This window comes from Equus przewalskii, chromosome 8 (assembly GCF_037783145.1).
Source record: "Equus przewalskii isolate Varuska chromosome 8, EquPr2, whole genome shotgun sequence".
NCBI classification, from domain to species: Eukaryota; Metazoa; Chordata; class Mammalia; order Perissodactyla; family Equidae; genus Equus; species Equus przewalskii.
This window is the reverse complement of record NC_091838.1, coordinates 76,427,932-76,442,548: the sequence shown is the minus strand read 5'-3', so window position 1 is coordinate 76,442,548 and position 14,617 is coordinate 76,427,932. Positions and strand designations below refer to the sequence as shown.

The following is a 14,617-nucleotide window of genomic DNA, read 5'->3' as shown; positions in this document are numbered from 1 at the left end:
AAGCCTGTGCTAATAGATTAAGCTACTGGAGTGATCATTTTGAACAAAGAAAATGGTCGAGAGCTATACAGCCAGCCACAAACTGAGTGGGATGAGTAAAGAGCAATAATGTAACCCTATTGGTCTGTGACATGTAGTCCCTTTATTCGCTGTCACACTGCACCAGCTGAGGAAGGTCTCTGGGCTTGGGCTCACACCAAGGTCCAGTTTTTGATACTTTGCAGCTGTTTGACCTTAGATGAGTCAGTGGACCACTCGAGGTTTCATTCAGAAGTGCCCGAGCCACAGGACATTGGAGTAAATGATGGGGATGAGGCGTGGCAGAGTGTCCAATAAACTGCAAGGGGCTGGGTGGGCGCTGGTTCCACGGGGACAGGGAAGAAAGGGTGTGGTTTGCAGAAACATGAAACATAAAAACAAACAGAGTGTGAATCATACAAGCCTTGGAGTGTGTGAAGGCGGGGAGGGGCTCACTCTGCAGAAAGCCTCATAAACGGCTCTGTAAAGCCACCCACCGCCCCTCGTTGTTCCTTGCTACAGTGTTGCCATGTCAGCTGTGTGTAAAGTGGGGCTTCTGTAGGGCCGGCACCTGAAGGGCTGGCAGAGCTGCCCGCGAAAGCTCATGAGAATGTCTTCTTGGCCCAACAGCAGGCAGCAGGCGGACTTTGGGACCCCTGGTTGTTGTTAGTTACATTTTGGATGCTCAGTAAAATGACGGAGCAACAGCCTGCACCCCCCATTACGCCCGAGCTGACTGAGAAAGATGCCGTTTGCAGGACTTCTGTGAAATGCACATTCGCGTTGCCTCCATCTCTCTTTCTGTTGAACTAAGCCCAGAGGACCATGTGTGGAAAGTTTACTTTTCTCTCATAATTAGCAGTGGATGAATTTAATGGTGATTCTGGCAGAAAAAATGCTGGCGCTGAAAACTGAAAAAACAAAACGGAGGAGGGATTATCTTTAAATAGACTCAGTAGTTAGGAAGGGTAATATGGGCAAAGAAACATAGATATTTAGATGGATAGTGAGAGAAGTGTAATGCTCAGTAAGCTGTAGCTTCTCATGGTAGGTGAGTTTCGATTCACGGAGCACCACAGGTGGGACGGGCAGGGCCCTTTGGGAAGCTTCAGTGTGTTCCTTTGTAATATCGAGTTTCGGTCTCTCAGCTGGTGGTCAGGCTCCTCCAGATCTCACAGGGAACTTCTGTTCAGGCCTCACCCGCCCCTTCCCTCCCAACACTCCCTCTCCTGTGACTTATGCACTTTTGACAGACATCCCCCAAGACCTCCCATGTGCAGACGGACTTGTGGTCTGCAGCCCAGGCGTGGGGGCTGGTGTCTTGGGTTCAGCCAGGAGCAGAAGCCTCGACGCAGATGAGGGGTCCAGAGAAGGAGTCAAGGGTGGGGACCAGGAATCCTCCAGCCTTTGTAGGCGGGCAGAGTAAGCGCTGTGGGGAATTCTGGAATTTACAAGAAGGCTCGGAACAAAGCCTGCTAGAGGGTTGTGGAAGCAGCCAAGAGGCACCTCAGTGAGTCAAGCTGAGGTGGGCTCGGCAGTGTCAGATAGCACAGAGCCTTCTGGAAAGGTGAAGACGGAGCTCTGCCTGGGGGGTTGGCGACTGCGAGGAGGCCAGCTGCCTTGGCGGGGCTGTGGGGACATGCCTGCCATGTGCTCACTGTCTTCTCTCTGCCTGCAGTGCCTTTTCCCGCCGTCTGTGGACAATGCCACCTTCCATGAAGTGTCCCCGGGCCCTGATGCGACAGAGTTCACACACTGTCTACCCTTGTTTCAAGCACGGTGGCCTCCTCTTGGTCATTGCCCTCTCTTCTTCCCTGCATCAGTGGACAGTGGCCATGTCTCGGTCATCTTGGGACCTCCCCCTTCCTGCTGGGCTGGCACCGAGGATTCTGCTGTCACAGGAACAGGAGGCTGTAGCCTCTGTTCCTCAACGGCCTGGGCCAGGGCAGGGTTCTCCTTTCAGCCTTTGTCAGTCCTCAGGCATCGTGGTCTTAGAGTTGTTCAAAGGGACAAGGATTGTTCGCAGTGGAAATTTTCTGTTGGTGACTACTTGCTCATTTTAGGCTTCAGCTCTGATGGCAAATGGCGATATCCAGGTTATGACGTCATGCCCAAGAGCATGTCTCAGAGCTCGTGTATCGCTTGATCTCACTGTTTTTATCACTTCGTCTGTTTACCTGAAGTGCAGTGGGCTCGTTTTGCATGTGTGAAGTCCCTGGGACCCCAGCAGACATCATCCCTGTTGCCTCACTTTTTCCTTGTGTAGGATTGACTGACAGTTAAGAGGAGAAAAGCATTTGCTGTGTATTCCCTCCCCTTCTGCTGGGTGCTCTCTTTCAAAGTGAAATAAATCAATATTTACTTCTAAAGTCTTGGTTCCCAATACGTTTTCCCATTTAAATGAAATTGAAACAAACAGTAAAAGAAGGAAAAAAAGGTCTCGATTTACTGTGGAAAAACAAACCTGGCTAAATGTATTAATAGTTTCCACTGAGGATAGCTCTCGAGCTTCTGGTGAATTCTATCAGTCCAAATTAAAAGTTCCTTCCAGTGCATCATTTTATGTGGAGCCCACCGCAGAGGTGCCTTTTCTGTTCTCTCTGAATTAAATGTGATCCCCCAGGTGACATAGCCTTTCCTGCTCCCAGGGAGTGGTACAGTCACAGGGCCCAGGGAGACCCCTCGAAGCCGGGTGGGCCATTCCCAGAGAGAGAGTGGAGTCCTGGCGTGTTACAGAGGGCCGGGCAGGGAACAGGAGACCGCCCCATGCGAGGCCCCAGCTGGGAGAGGAGTCAGGAGCAGGCCAGGCATTCAGCTTGCCTCTGGGAAAACAGCTGTGGCGAGAGAGCGTGGGCCCTGCCCTCATGGAGCTTAGTCTAGCAGAACCTGATAACATGACAGAGGTTTGGTTTAACGAATGAATGAAGGCTTCAAAAGGGCAGCGATGTTATTAAGCATGCACTTTGCATACAAAATCTCCTTTAATTCTGCCAGCATCTTTGGAAGTGGGCATGTTAGTCCCTCTTTTACAGGTGAGAAAACTGAGAGTTGTAGGTGAAAGTGGCCCAAACCTTGCAGCTAAGAGTGGTCTGTAGGACAAAGCTTCTTATAGGTCCACTTGGACCCCCTGGAAGAGCCAGGTCTCCCTGGCTTCCCTCCATATCCCTGAGGACTCTCACTCCCCAGCTGAGCAGTCCCAGGCCCCTTTTCTTTCCTCCCGGGCTTGTTTCTAACTCTTCAGCCATTTTTGCAGCTCTCGGGTCTCAACTCTTTCTAAATCTTTCCCATATTCTTTCTATGATTTCTCTGCTTAAGATCAAAGACAGTTGTTATTTAAAACAGACTAGAGCATGGAGTCAGTGACGTGGGGCGTCCACACCAGCTGGAATTTGCCCTTGTCTGGAATCTGCCTGCTGGGAGCTTCAGAGAAAGGCCTGGCCATAGGATTCAGCAGGCCCCTCCACGGACAGAAGCTCCCAGCCCTCCTGCCCAGCCCTGTGGCAGCGAGTTCCCATCAGCAGGCTGCCTTCCTGCCTCATTCAGGCATTAGCGTTGGTGGACGACACCTGGGAAAACCAGGCTTCCGAGGGTGTCTCCTCCTTCCCACTGTGATGATGATTTTGATACAGAGTTGAGCTCCCAGAGTGGGTGGAAAGACAGACAACCCAGGATAAAACTAGTCCCTTTCCCATCACCAAAGGACCAGCTGTGGATTTCCCAGAGCACCCCACCCACCCCTAAGCGTGGTTGCAGGAAATAACTTGTATGATGCCCTCCAACCCTCATACCCTTGGCAGCCCCTACACCTCGGGGAGGCGGCTTGGCACCCAGAGAAGAGCTTGGACTTTGGGTTTGAACTTGGGTTCCACCATTCGCCACAGCTGGGATCCCTGGGCGTGTTGCTCTGCAGCATTGAGCTTCGCTGTCTTCATCTGTAAACCGGGGGTGAGAGCAAGCACAGAGCATTTCTGAGAGGGTTATGTGCACCAGGGACAGGCTCCTGGAACATACTAGATGCTCCATAAGCACTAGCTGTGATTCTGTTGTCATGACTGGACCCAGAAGCAGGACCTTAGGACCCTTCTCTTGCCCTCCCACAGGTCACCGACGAGGAGCCCAGCGCCAACCACACGGTCATGATCCAGGAGACCCTCCAGCAGGCCTCCGTGGAGCTGGCCGAGCAGCATCACCTGGTGGTGTCCTCGGACGAGGTGGAGGGCATCGAGACGGTGACCGTCTACACGCAGGGCGGGGAAGCCTCGGAGTTCATCGTGTACGTGCAGGAGGCCATGCAGCCTGTAGAGGAGCCGGCCGTGGGGCAGCCAGCCCAGGAGCTCTAGAGGACACGCAGCGTCGGACGGACCCCCAGCGCAGGGCTGCCAGGCTCTGCGGGACACTCGGGGCGCCCAGGGCGGGGAAGCCATAGAACAGCGCTCTCCATGGAGGCCAGATGGGGCTCTCCTTGTCCTACTTAGGGTGGGCAAGGCGATCAGCATCACCAGCAGTACAGGACCCTGCCCCCAGCACAGACACACCCCCCTTACCCTGTATCCTCTGCTTCCGGAAGGACTTTTGCATCAACTTCCCAAACATGGCCCACACCGCTTTGCCCGTTTACTTCAAGATTCACGCAGGGACCCCCAGTCCCTGTCAGCATCTTCCCTGAAGCACATCCCCGACTCCTTGATCCCATCTAGGTGCTGAGTCTTCATCTGGGACCGCTGTGCAGCCTGGTGGAAGGGAGACAGCCATCACAGAGGAAGTGACCTCATGGTTTCTGAGTCACCTCTCCGGGGGAAGTGGGGAGGGGGCCTGGCTTTGTCTGTGAGGTTCTACCCACCTCGACTATCAAGGGCGCGAGTTATCCTGTGAAGTAACCACAATTTGATCACCCCCCCCACCCCATCCCTCCGCCACTGCCATCCCAGGTGGGGTCTCAGCTTACAGTCTTGGAATTCTTTTGCTTTTAAAAAAATGCACTTTTTTCTCGTCACGCCCCATTCTAAGGAGGTGAGGTGGGTGGAATAAAAACAGTCTTGGCCTGAGTACGTGGTTCCTCCCTTAGGTTGAATGGTTTTCATTTCCCTTTCCTGAATCAGATCTTGGATTTGGGCCCCACCCAGAACCACCCCGTCTGAGACACAGACCCCTAAGTTGCGGACAATGATGCTCTCTCCCCCTCTGAAGCTCTTGGCTTTGCTTTGGGGCCCACTGGGTGAGGTTAAGGATCTTAGCTTCCATTTCCTGGCCTCCAGCCTCGGGTTTGCTGTGAGCCCAGGCTGGGGAGTGTTCCTCCTTTCCACTCTGCACGTGGGAGGAGCAGTCAACCGGCCATCGGAAGCCTGCGTGACAACTGTTGTTTGACTAAAGGTTCAGTCCAGGTGCTCATGGTAAGTCCCATATAAGTCCCTTTTTGAGCCTCTTCTCTGTGCACAGCGTTGTGGGGACATCAAAGTGAGTCCTGCTGTGCCCTGCCCAGCACTGGGGTCTCTTGTCACCATCACCCACCGTCTCACTCACTCAGGTCACGATTTGTTCCATCTGAGAGTCCTGTCTTCAGATGGAATCTCATGCAGATATATCAGCAGATGTACAAGCAGGTGAAGTGGTAGTTGCTCTGGTTGAAGAGGGTGGAGTCCGCAGCCTGGTGCACTTGGCCTTCTCTGTTACTGCCTCTCTCCCTCTCCCAGCAGGGCCTGAAGGCATCTCTTGGGGAAAGCTTAAAAGCTGCTGTTCTAGGGCCGGCCCGGTGGCATATTGGTTAAGTTGGCGTGCTTCACTCCAGTGGCCCAGGGTTTCCAGGTTTGGATCCCGGGCTCAGACCTACACACCACTCATTGAGCCACGCTGTGTGGCGTCCCACATATGAAGTGGAGGAAGATTGGCACACATGTTAGCTCAGGGACAATCTTCCTCACCAAAAAAAAAAAGCTACTGCTCTAATACAAGGAGGAAAAGGCCTGCTTGCCCTAAGCCAGGAAGGGAAGAAGTGCCTCTGGCCTCCAGAGGAAGGAAGGTCACTTTCCACTTGGGACAAGGTGGGGAAAGCTTCATGGTGGAAGTGGCCTGTGATCAGGGCTTTTAAGCTAGAGAGGCTTTGCACGTGCAGGGATGGGGTGGGAGGGAGAGGGAAGGGAATTCTAAGGGGGAGTAACTGTGGACCTAACCCCTGGGGGCGGGACAGCCTGGGGGTGGACTCGAGCCCTGAACCTTCCATTGGGCTGGTGGGGAGCTCTAAGGGGAAAGGCAGAAAGATCAACCAGAAGCAGAACCTAGGAGAAAAAGGGATGGGAGGTGATGAGTATTGATTTATTCCGTGAACCAGGGTGTGAGGGGCAGGGCGACACTCTGGATGGAGCACCCTTGTCCATGTCTCAGGGCGGGCTATGTTAAGATGGTCGAGTGTCCACATTGGAGGCCGAGAACCCAGGCTCCAGCCCCGCTCTGTCACCTCTTACCTGGGTCACGTTGTCGTGTCACGTGGCCTTCGCTGTAGGTTACTGTCTCTGAAATGGGTCTGATAATAATTACTAACTCTTAAGGTTACCGAGAGGATTAAGTGAGCAGAGCCCGGGAAGCCAGCAGCAGAGGAGCGGGCCTGCTCTGTGAGCGTCAGTTATTATTTGTATTCCTTGGCGTGGAGGACGCAGACACAAATAAACCTCCAACTCCGCCCTCGAAGAGGTCACGGTCTAGTGGGAGAGACGGAGTGACACAGAACAGGAAGAGTTGTTGAATGTGCTTAGTGCTCTGAGCCAGCGAGGCTGGAGGGAGGAGCCTGCCCTTCCTAGGTCCCCTGACATGGGGCCTCGGGCCGGAGCTGGAGGGGCCCCGTGACACTGAGGAGCAGGTGCGTAGCTGCTCAGCGGGAGCTCTCGACTGTGCTCAGCTGTCCACACAGCTCCGTGTCTGGGTGACTTCAGGGCCCAGTCAGTCCTGTGTGCTGATCGCCTCGAACGCCGGACGTGATTTGTTCTGAGATGCTTGTGTCCTCAATGACCCTGAGATAGTAAAGATCTCGTTCTTCTGATTTGTAGAACCCTCGTGGAGATTGATAACTGCCCTGGGCCGTGTTCACTGGAATGTGCTGGGTGTGTCTGCTGGCTTATCTGAAGTCCTCGTGCGCTCTTAAACGTGAACATAGATGGTGAGCGAGAAGTGGCTTTAAATGTGTTCAGAATTGAGGCTGTAAGGGCCCTGTGCTTGAGGGGTGAGGCGGGCTCCGATTTGAATCCTGATTCCACATTTATGATTCTGTGATGATGGTTAACCTTTATGGATTTCGGTTTCATTCGCTATGAAATGGGTCAGTAACTCCACCCCATCGGCCTAGTTTGTTTTAGGGATTAGCCACAACAGCAGATGTCAACGCACCCGGCACGTTGCATTGCACATCGTGGGAACACAATGAATGGTTATGTTCCTTCCTGTCGTTCACAGTGGGTTCCTGGGAGAGTCCCATGGCAAGTGACAAATGGCAGCTTGAACAGGGATGGATCATTTGCTCGCCTGTGAGCAGAGTGAGGCTCACTTGTAGTCCAGTTGTCATCTAACCCTGCGGTTACATCGTCCTCGTCCCTCTTCCCCGTCCTGGGCCTGTCACTGGCCTCGTGTGCATTCATTTTCACTCACGGATTCAGCAAAGACTATTAACTACCCCTAGGGGCCAGGCACGGGCCTGCGAACTGGGAACACGACTTACCAATGACACGTATTCCTGGGGCCTCAAAGAATCCACCACCAGCTCAGAGGGTGGAGGAGGGAACAGGTGATGGGAAGGCCGCGTAGGAGCGGCTGCGGAGCAGAACAGGGGCACTGTCGCATCTCAGAGTGGGTACCACGGAAGGCATCACTGCTGCCTCAGCCGAGCCCCGGGTCCAGGCAGAGAAGGGGCAGCATGACACGAGGCTTGAACTGACATGACCTGCCTGGGAAATGGCAAGTGATAGAGGCCAAGAGCGCCTGCGGACCAGCCCAGCACTGAGGGAGACACTCCACCGGCCTCCTGTCGCCAACTTCCACACCAAGCCTGCAGTAGGTTCCGGTTTATCCTCACTGACTGACGGGAACAGGTCAGGAGGCTAAGAAACTTGCCCAAAGTCTACAGCTAGTAAGAGGCGAAGCCAGAACTGAGAAATGGCCTGTCTGACTTCAGAACTCAGGCTCTTAACCATCGCTCTGCGTTTCAGCAGGAACCTGGGGAGCCTGGGGAATCTGGCCAGGAGAGAAGGCCCCAGAGAAGGGAGGCAGGGCACCTGACGGCGAGACCGGTGCCCATGCCAGGTGTGGAGGGAGGGGGGGAAGGCAGGGAAGAGTTTTGCCATTTAATGCCATCCACAGTATTCTCTTGTACCTACTGACTGTTTCTCTCCATCTGAGTCACTGAGTCGTCCAGCCCTTGGCACACCGGCTTGTTCCTGGAGCATTTGCTCGCAGCCAGCACTGTGCTGCAGACTATTTATTTTTGCGACCCTCCCCCTTACTCCTCGAGTTGTTGGAAACACAGAAAGTTGAAGAATTGTCCCAGAGCCCTGTGGTTGGGTGGGGCAGGGCAGAGGGTCCGGTTCTCTGAGGTCCTTTCTTGGGGAGCTGGTACTGAGCTGGGGGGGTGGGGGCGGGGGACCTTTCTGAGCCACCTGGCACGTTGGAGTCCTCGGTTCTCCCTCGGCTGTTTCACTCAGACTCTTTTTGATCCACCCTGTGTCTTGTGCCAGGAGAAGTGGGCGTTTGTGCTCGAAGGCTGAATGGGCTCCTGCTGTCCTGTTTTATAATGTGGGACTAGCACCTACTGTGTGGCAGGTACCATACTAGGCTCTTTAAGGTGCACCATCGAATTCAGTCTCCCCATCCACCTGTGCTTTAGTAAGATTGAACTGTCGGCACTTGTATAGTGTTTACTCTATGCCGGGGGTATGGATGTTCTCATTTAATCCTCAGAGCAACCCGACAAGTTAGGTGCTATCTTTAGCGTTTTATTGATGGAGAATGTTAGCACAGAGAGGTTAAGAAACTTGCTCAAGGTCACACAGGAAGTAGCAGAGGCAGATCTGCACTCATAACCAGAGTGCACCTCTCCCTCTTATAGCCGAGGAGACAAGCTTGGTCAGTAACCTGCCTCAGGTGACACTTGAGGCCAGAGGGTGATGTGTCTGGAGCTTGAATCCAGTCTGAGGGTCCCATTTCATCAGCTGCTTTTTTGTACTCCCAGTGCCACACTGCCTCGCCTGGTATCTTCCAGCTCTGACACCAGAAGGCAGAGCAAGGACAGGGTGTGGGGGCAAGGTCAAATATAGGGGGCAGGGTTTAGAGCCAAGAAACCAAGCTCTGCTACCTGGAGCGAAAGCCTGGCAGCCGCGTAGATGCAAGCCAAGAGCAAGCGTGAACAGGAGGCTGTGGAAGATGGGAGACCCCGGGCAGCCCAGGGCCAGAGACAGAGTGGCCGAGGGGGACGGGGGCCAGCCTCTTGGGCTTTCGATGCGTGGGGCTGAGGTGGAAGACTAGGACAGCGCTTGAAGCCCCGCAGCTCTGTCCCCCGGTCCCCCTAGGGCCAGCCTTACCTGCCGGCAGCCCTGATACCACCCTGCCTCTGACGGGCCCTCCTGCTGCTGCAGGGGGTCTCCCCGCCCAGGCTGCCATCTGTGCACGACACGGGAGAAGGCCAGAGTTTGAAGAAGGAGTAGAGGCCTGAGTGAGACAGCCCTGGGCCTGACTCCACCTCTCAGAAGGCCTGTGACTTTGGGAAGTGAGTTATGTCACCCCACCACTGCACAGTGGGGACGAGAGACTCATTGCTGCGAGGTGTTAACAGCATCCTGTGTTGGGGGTTCTGTCTCCAACCCTCGGACAGCACTGGGAGGGGGGGGCCTTCCCCCGCCGGCGTGGTGCAGATGAAGATAAAATAGCCCGGGGGCCATGAGATTCACGGAGATAACGTCAGTGAGATGCTCAGACATCTGGGGTGAAGGGACGGCTCTGTCCCCTCGAGACAGCGCCTAGTAAGGGGGCCGTGACCTCTCCTGTCGTGGCCACACCGCACAGCAGCAGGTCTGAGCTGCGTTTGTCGCTCTGAGTTCTGCGTCTTTGAGGAGATGGTGACTCATGTTACAACCTGTAACTGCAGGGCCAATTTAGCAAATTAATTTCTCTTGTAATAAGTATTTAAAATTCATTAGCTATTGTCACTGATGATTTTTCCTGTGTTCTTCGCTTCCATCTTTCAAGGCTGGAGAAAACAGACTGATTCCAAATCTATCTCCCCACCACCCCCCACCCCCTTTAAAATATCCAAATGAACTGTCCATCCTGCCCTTGGGTGAAATCCAGGTTCGCATCAGTCTCGTCCCAGTGGAGATGCTTTTTAGTCGTAGCAGGAAGTCTTCGGGAATCAATTAAGTAGTCTAATACTTTGCTGGAGTAAAACAAGAGGAAGTGTGCTGAAGGGGGACTTCATTTACCACGCATCACAAAATTTTCTAAGTAAATTATTTTCAAGTCAACTCAGCCCTTCTCTTAGCCATGACGGGGACACGTTTGGGTTTGATTCCAAAAATTATAGTCTGTCACTGTCACCGTTCCTGCCGCAATGTAAGGCTTCGGTGGTTTGTGGTAGGTAACAGTTGTCACACCTCCTGCAGGCTAAGAAGGCAGTGGGTTTGGGATATTAACTCACAAAGTGGACAAAAGGGAGCGGGGAGGTCTGTGTGGACAGAAGGCTGTATCAGGGTCGCCCGTGGTGTTCTCTGCCTCTCCGGGCCTTGGTCCTTCCAGGCTAGACAGCTTTTCCGAGCATCCCAGGAGCAGACCTGTGGGTGATGGAGAGATGTCCCAGACAACAGCCCCGCCCTCGGGGGCTCCTGATGGACCAGAGAAACCACGGGGGAGCCACTAATGGCAGAAGTAGCTGGGCTGGGTACTTAGGTCACACGCACCCTACCCACGTACCTACACAGAAATTAGCCTTGAGAAACAGACTCTGCAGGGCCTGGAGGGAGATATCTGAGCCTTGTAGGTCATAGTCGTCGACTGTAATAATCAGTAGCATCTGCCCAGTCCAGGGGTCTCTATGCACCCATCAGCTGGCTCTCTGTAAGGAAGATGCATGGCTGTGTTGTGAGGAACGGAACCTTTGCTGTGTGTGAGGTCAGAATCCTGGGTTGGAGTCACGGGCTCCCCACTTACCAGCTTCTATCACACGCTCCATCTGAGCCTCCATTTTTCCATCTGTAAAATGGAGATCATAGCAGCACCTTCTTTATCGGGTTGTCCTGGGGCTTCGATGAGCTGATTGATGCGTGTCCATTTCCCTGGCAGAACACAAGCGTCCAACCAGCTTAGTTATCACAATCCTTCCAATTATTGTCCTCATTTTTGTCCTATAATAACCGTGTTGAACGCGTGAATGGCAGGATAGCTGGAGGCTGGATTACTACGGGGCGCCAGAGGCTGGAGGTGACTCCTCAGTTTGCAGTGATCAAAAAGGACAGTGAGAGAGTGACGTGAGTGCAGAGCAGAGATGACAAAACGAGGCACAGGATGCCAGAGCTGAAGCAACTGGAGGGAGACAGTCCAGCAGCCTCATTTTACAAAGCAAACTGAGGCCCAGAGATGGAAAGGGACTCATCCAATGCACCGAGCACAGGAGACTGAGGAACACCACTGCTGTGCCCTGTTGGTGAGGGGCGTGGCTGCAGGAGGCTGAGGCTCCCACCACATCCTGGGGAAGGCTCGTGCCTGCTTCTCCGCCCTCTCATCGCAGCCTTCATCCTTCTCTCAGGATGCTGACCTCACCGCCCAGACCCTTCATCAGAAGAGGGCAGGAGAGACACCTAGGGTGGGCCATTGCCAACCCACCCCACTGCAGAGACAAGCTCCTCCCACTGTTAGGGTGCAGCCATCAGTGAGAAGGGAGCAGTGGTCCCTTCTGTGCCAGGCTGTTGGCTCAATCCTGTCTCCAGAGAGATTCAGACATCAGGTGCCCCCAGCGTTGGGAGACCTGACAGCCTATAGAAGAGAGGAGCCTGTAGCTTTGGATGCTGCAGAGCAGAAGTCTCTTCCTGGCCCACCCCAGACCTTGAAATTCATCCTCAAGTGCCTTGTTCTTCACGGTAAACAATGATTTTCTTGGAAGATTTGCAAACCAAGAGCCGTTTGTTCCCTGAGTTCTTCCCCGTGCCCTTGCCTGTCCTGCCTTGGTTAGTGTCTAATGTAGGGAGGTTAATGCTGACGTCTCAGGGTAGGGGGAGGATGAAATGAGATATACACATAAACACGCTGGCAGAGGGTGAGAGTCGGACACAGGACAGCTGCCAGCATCACAGTCTTGGTACAAGAGCCATTTCTTGGGAGTGCTGTAAGTGAGATGGTGGAATAAGAGGGCTCCAGCCTTTGTCCTTCAACAAAAACGATGATGTGGCAGCTATCGATGGGCAAAAGTGCCTTTGTGGGAGTCTTGGGACTCAGGTAGGAGGCTGTGAAACCCTGGCGGGGCCCGAGACCAAGGAATGCCGCTTTGAGAAGGCAGACCAGTGCCATGGGGGCAGGCCCACTGATGGTGGTGTGGTTCCGGCTGCAGATCCTGGCCGCCTGTGAACTCGGCTCCAGCCCCACTTCTCCGTGGTCTTCCAACAGTCTCATCTACCAAGGGACCTGGGAGGAGCCACACCATCAGTGCTCCTGGTAACAGGCCCACTGGCCGTGGACCAGACTTGGGACCTGGAAGCAGCCCCATGGCCTGGCTCCAGCTCTCTCAGCTGCAGTCTCAGAGTCTTGTCATCCCAGGGACCAGCAGGAACCATGCCTGCCCATGCCTTCAGTAACAGGCCCACTAACAGGACCTGACTGCAAACCAGACAGCAGCCGTGGGTCCCAGCTCCAGCCCCACTGAACTGCCATCCTGGAGGAGGTGTCCAGGGAGCACGCAGAACAAGATCTCTGCCTGCTGAAACCAGTCTGTAAAGAGGGGAAGAGATGTCTGTTCCTGCAAATGCCCAGATGTGAACACAGGGCTGCAAGGCTGATGAAGAATCAGACAAAGATGACGTCACCAAAGGAACTGATAAAGCTCCAGGAACTGACCTCAGAGAAATGGAGATCCATTCACTGCTTGACAACGAGTTGAAAATAATCCTCTTGAAGCAGCTCAGTGAGCTACAAAAGAAGGACGACTGAATGAACCCCGGAAAATAGCACGTGGACAACACGAGAGAAAGAGCCATTTCTCAAATCAGGGGCCGATCTCATGGAGGGCCGAGGTGGCTGCAATCTCAGGGGACTTCCTTTTCATGGTGTGTCCACGCTCCAAACTGCTCATCTCTGTAGGTGATATAGCGCGTTCAGCATCTCTAAAATTTAACACATCTGCTGGGCCTATTTCCATGTGGTTGCAAGTGTGTGGGTGGAGTGCACTGTAACTGGGGAGTTCCTGTAACCGAGTGCCATGCAGACGGTCAGGGGCCTTGAACATGTGAAGGGGGATTCTGTGTGGCTACAGGTCCTTCTACTAGCACTTACTGGGCACCAGAGGGCGGGACAGAAAGATGCAAAGGACAAAACGTGCACACTCACCTCTCCCTGTTCAGTTCCGTTCAGGTGAACAATATTTATCTCCCCTCGTGAAGCTTGGGTTCTGGAGGAGCAAAAGATAAAGCTTGTGCAAGCCACAGGCCTCCCCCGAAATCCCGGAGGTTGGGGAGGGCGGGACTTAAGGATACTGTGGCTCAGAGAGGGGTATGAGCTGAGGAGAGAAAGGAGGACAGGAGACCCCACATGGTGGAAGCCAGCATTCTGGACACACCAGCTGAGGACCCTGGATCTGAATAGTGGGGCTCAACCTCTGTGGGCCACTGAGCCTTCTGGGGGTCCTGATGAAAGCCACAGACCTCCTCCCCAGGAAAACACACAGACAACTTCAGTGGAGTTGCAGAAGGTTAGGGTCCAAAGTTAAGAGTGTTTGATCCAATTTAACCTTGATTTTCAGAATAAAATATGCAAGACACAGAGGTTAGGTCTGGCCAGCATCTCATGATGAAGCAGTAGCAGGGCCAGGCTGGGAGCCAGATCTGAACCCCGGAAGGCCAATGCCATTTCTTCCTCACCTCCTTCCCTCATGTGATTGCTGGTGGGCAAAGTAACAGTCAAGAAGTATCTGATGAATAGCACCAGGCATCTAGAAAATGTGCGAGACACAGCTGCTGCCCCTGGTCGGGGTGGAGGTCTTCACCAGTCCATCTCCCCATCTCTCCACCTCCCGGCTGCCTCCGCCATCCTGGCTCTATCTAGATGCATCATCGGGCAGATGGCTATATGAAGAAATAGGGGAGGACCTGGCCAGAGAGGCTCGACTGAGCTACATATGAACAGCTGGGAGAGGAGGTGGGAGGGGCCCCGACCAGGAGAGGAAGAGCAGGGCTGGGTGTTTGGTTCTGGGACACACAGAGGCGCCAGGAGAGGAGAGAGGTGGGGTCGTGGGAAGCGTGTCTGTACAGGAATAGTTCTTGAAAGGCGTGTGAAGACTTGGGAACATTTGACTCATGCTTGGTTGGAACGCAGCTGGAGTGAGCTGCTTTCCTGTATCTCTTTGCAGGGGTTGACCATGGGGCCC

At 53.9% G+C, this 14,617-nt stretch overlaps 1 protein-coding gene across 7 annotated transcripts in view; it reads left to right on the top strand.

The window, feature by feature from the left end:
• ZFAT (zinc finger and AT-hook domain containing) overlaps positions 1-5,063 on the top strand; it is a 204,693-nt gene extending 199,630 nt beyond the window's left edge. For all 7 annotated transcript variants that reach the window (XR_011543242.1, XR_011543241.1, XR_011543240.1 and 4 more), the window contains one exon: positions 4,119-5,063. Coding sequence is in view for 4 of the 7 variants with exons in the window: in XM_008518448.2 (XP_008516670.2) it covers positions 4,119-4,358 (240 nt within the window). In the remaining 3 variants the exon portion in view is untranslated. The remainder of the gene's footprint in view (positions 1-4,118) is intronic.
• Positions 5,064-14,617: the final 9,554 nt, after the last annotated feature.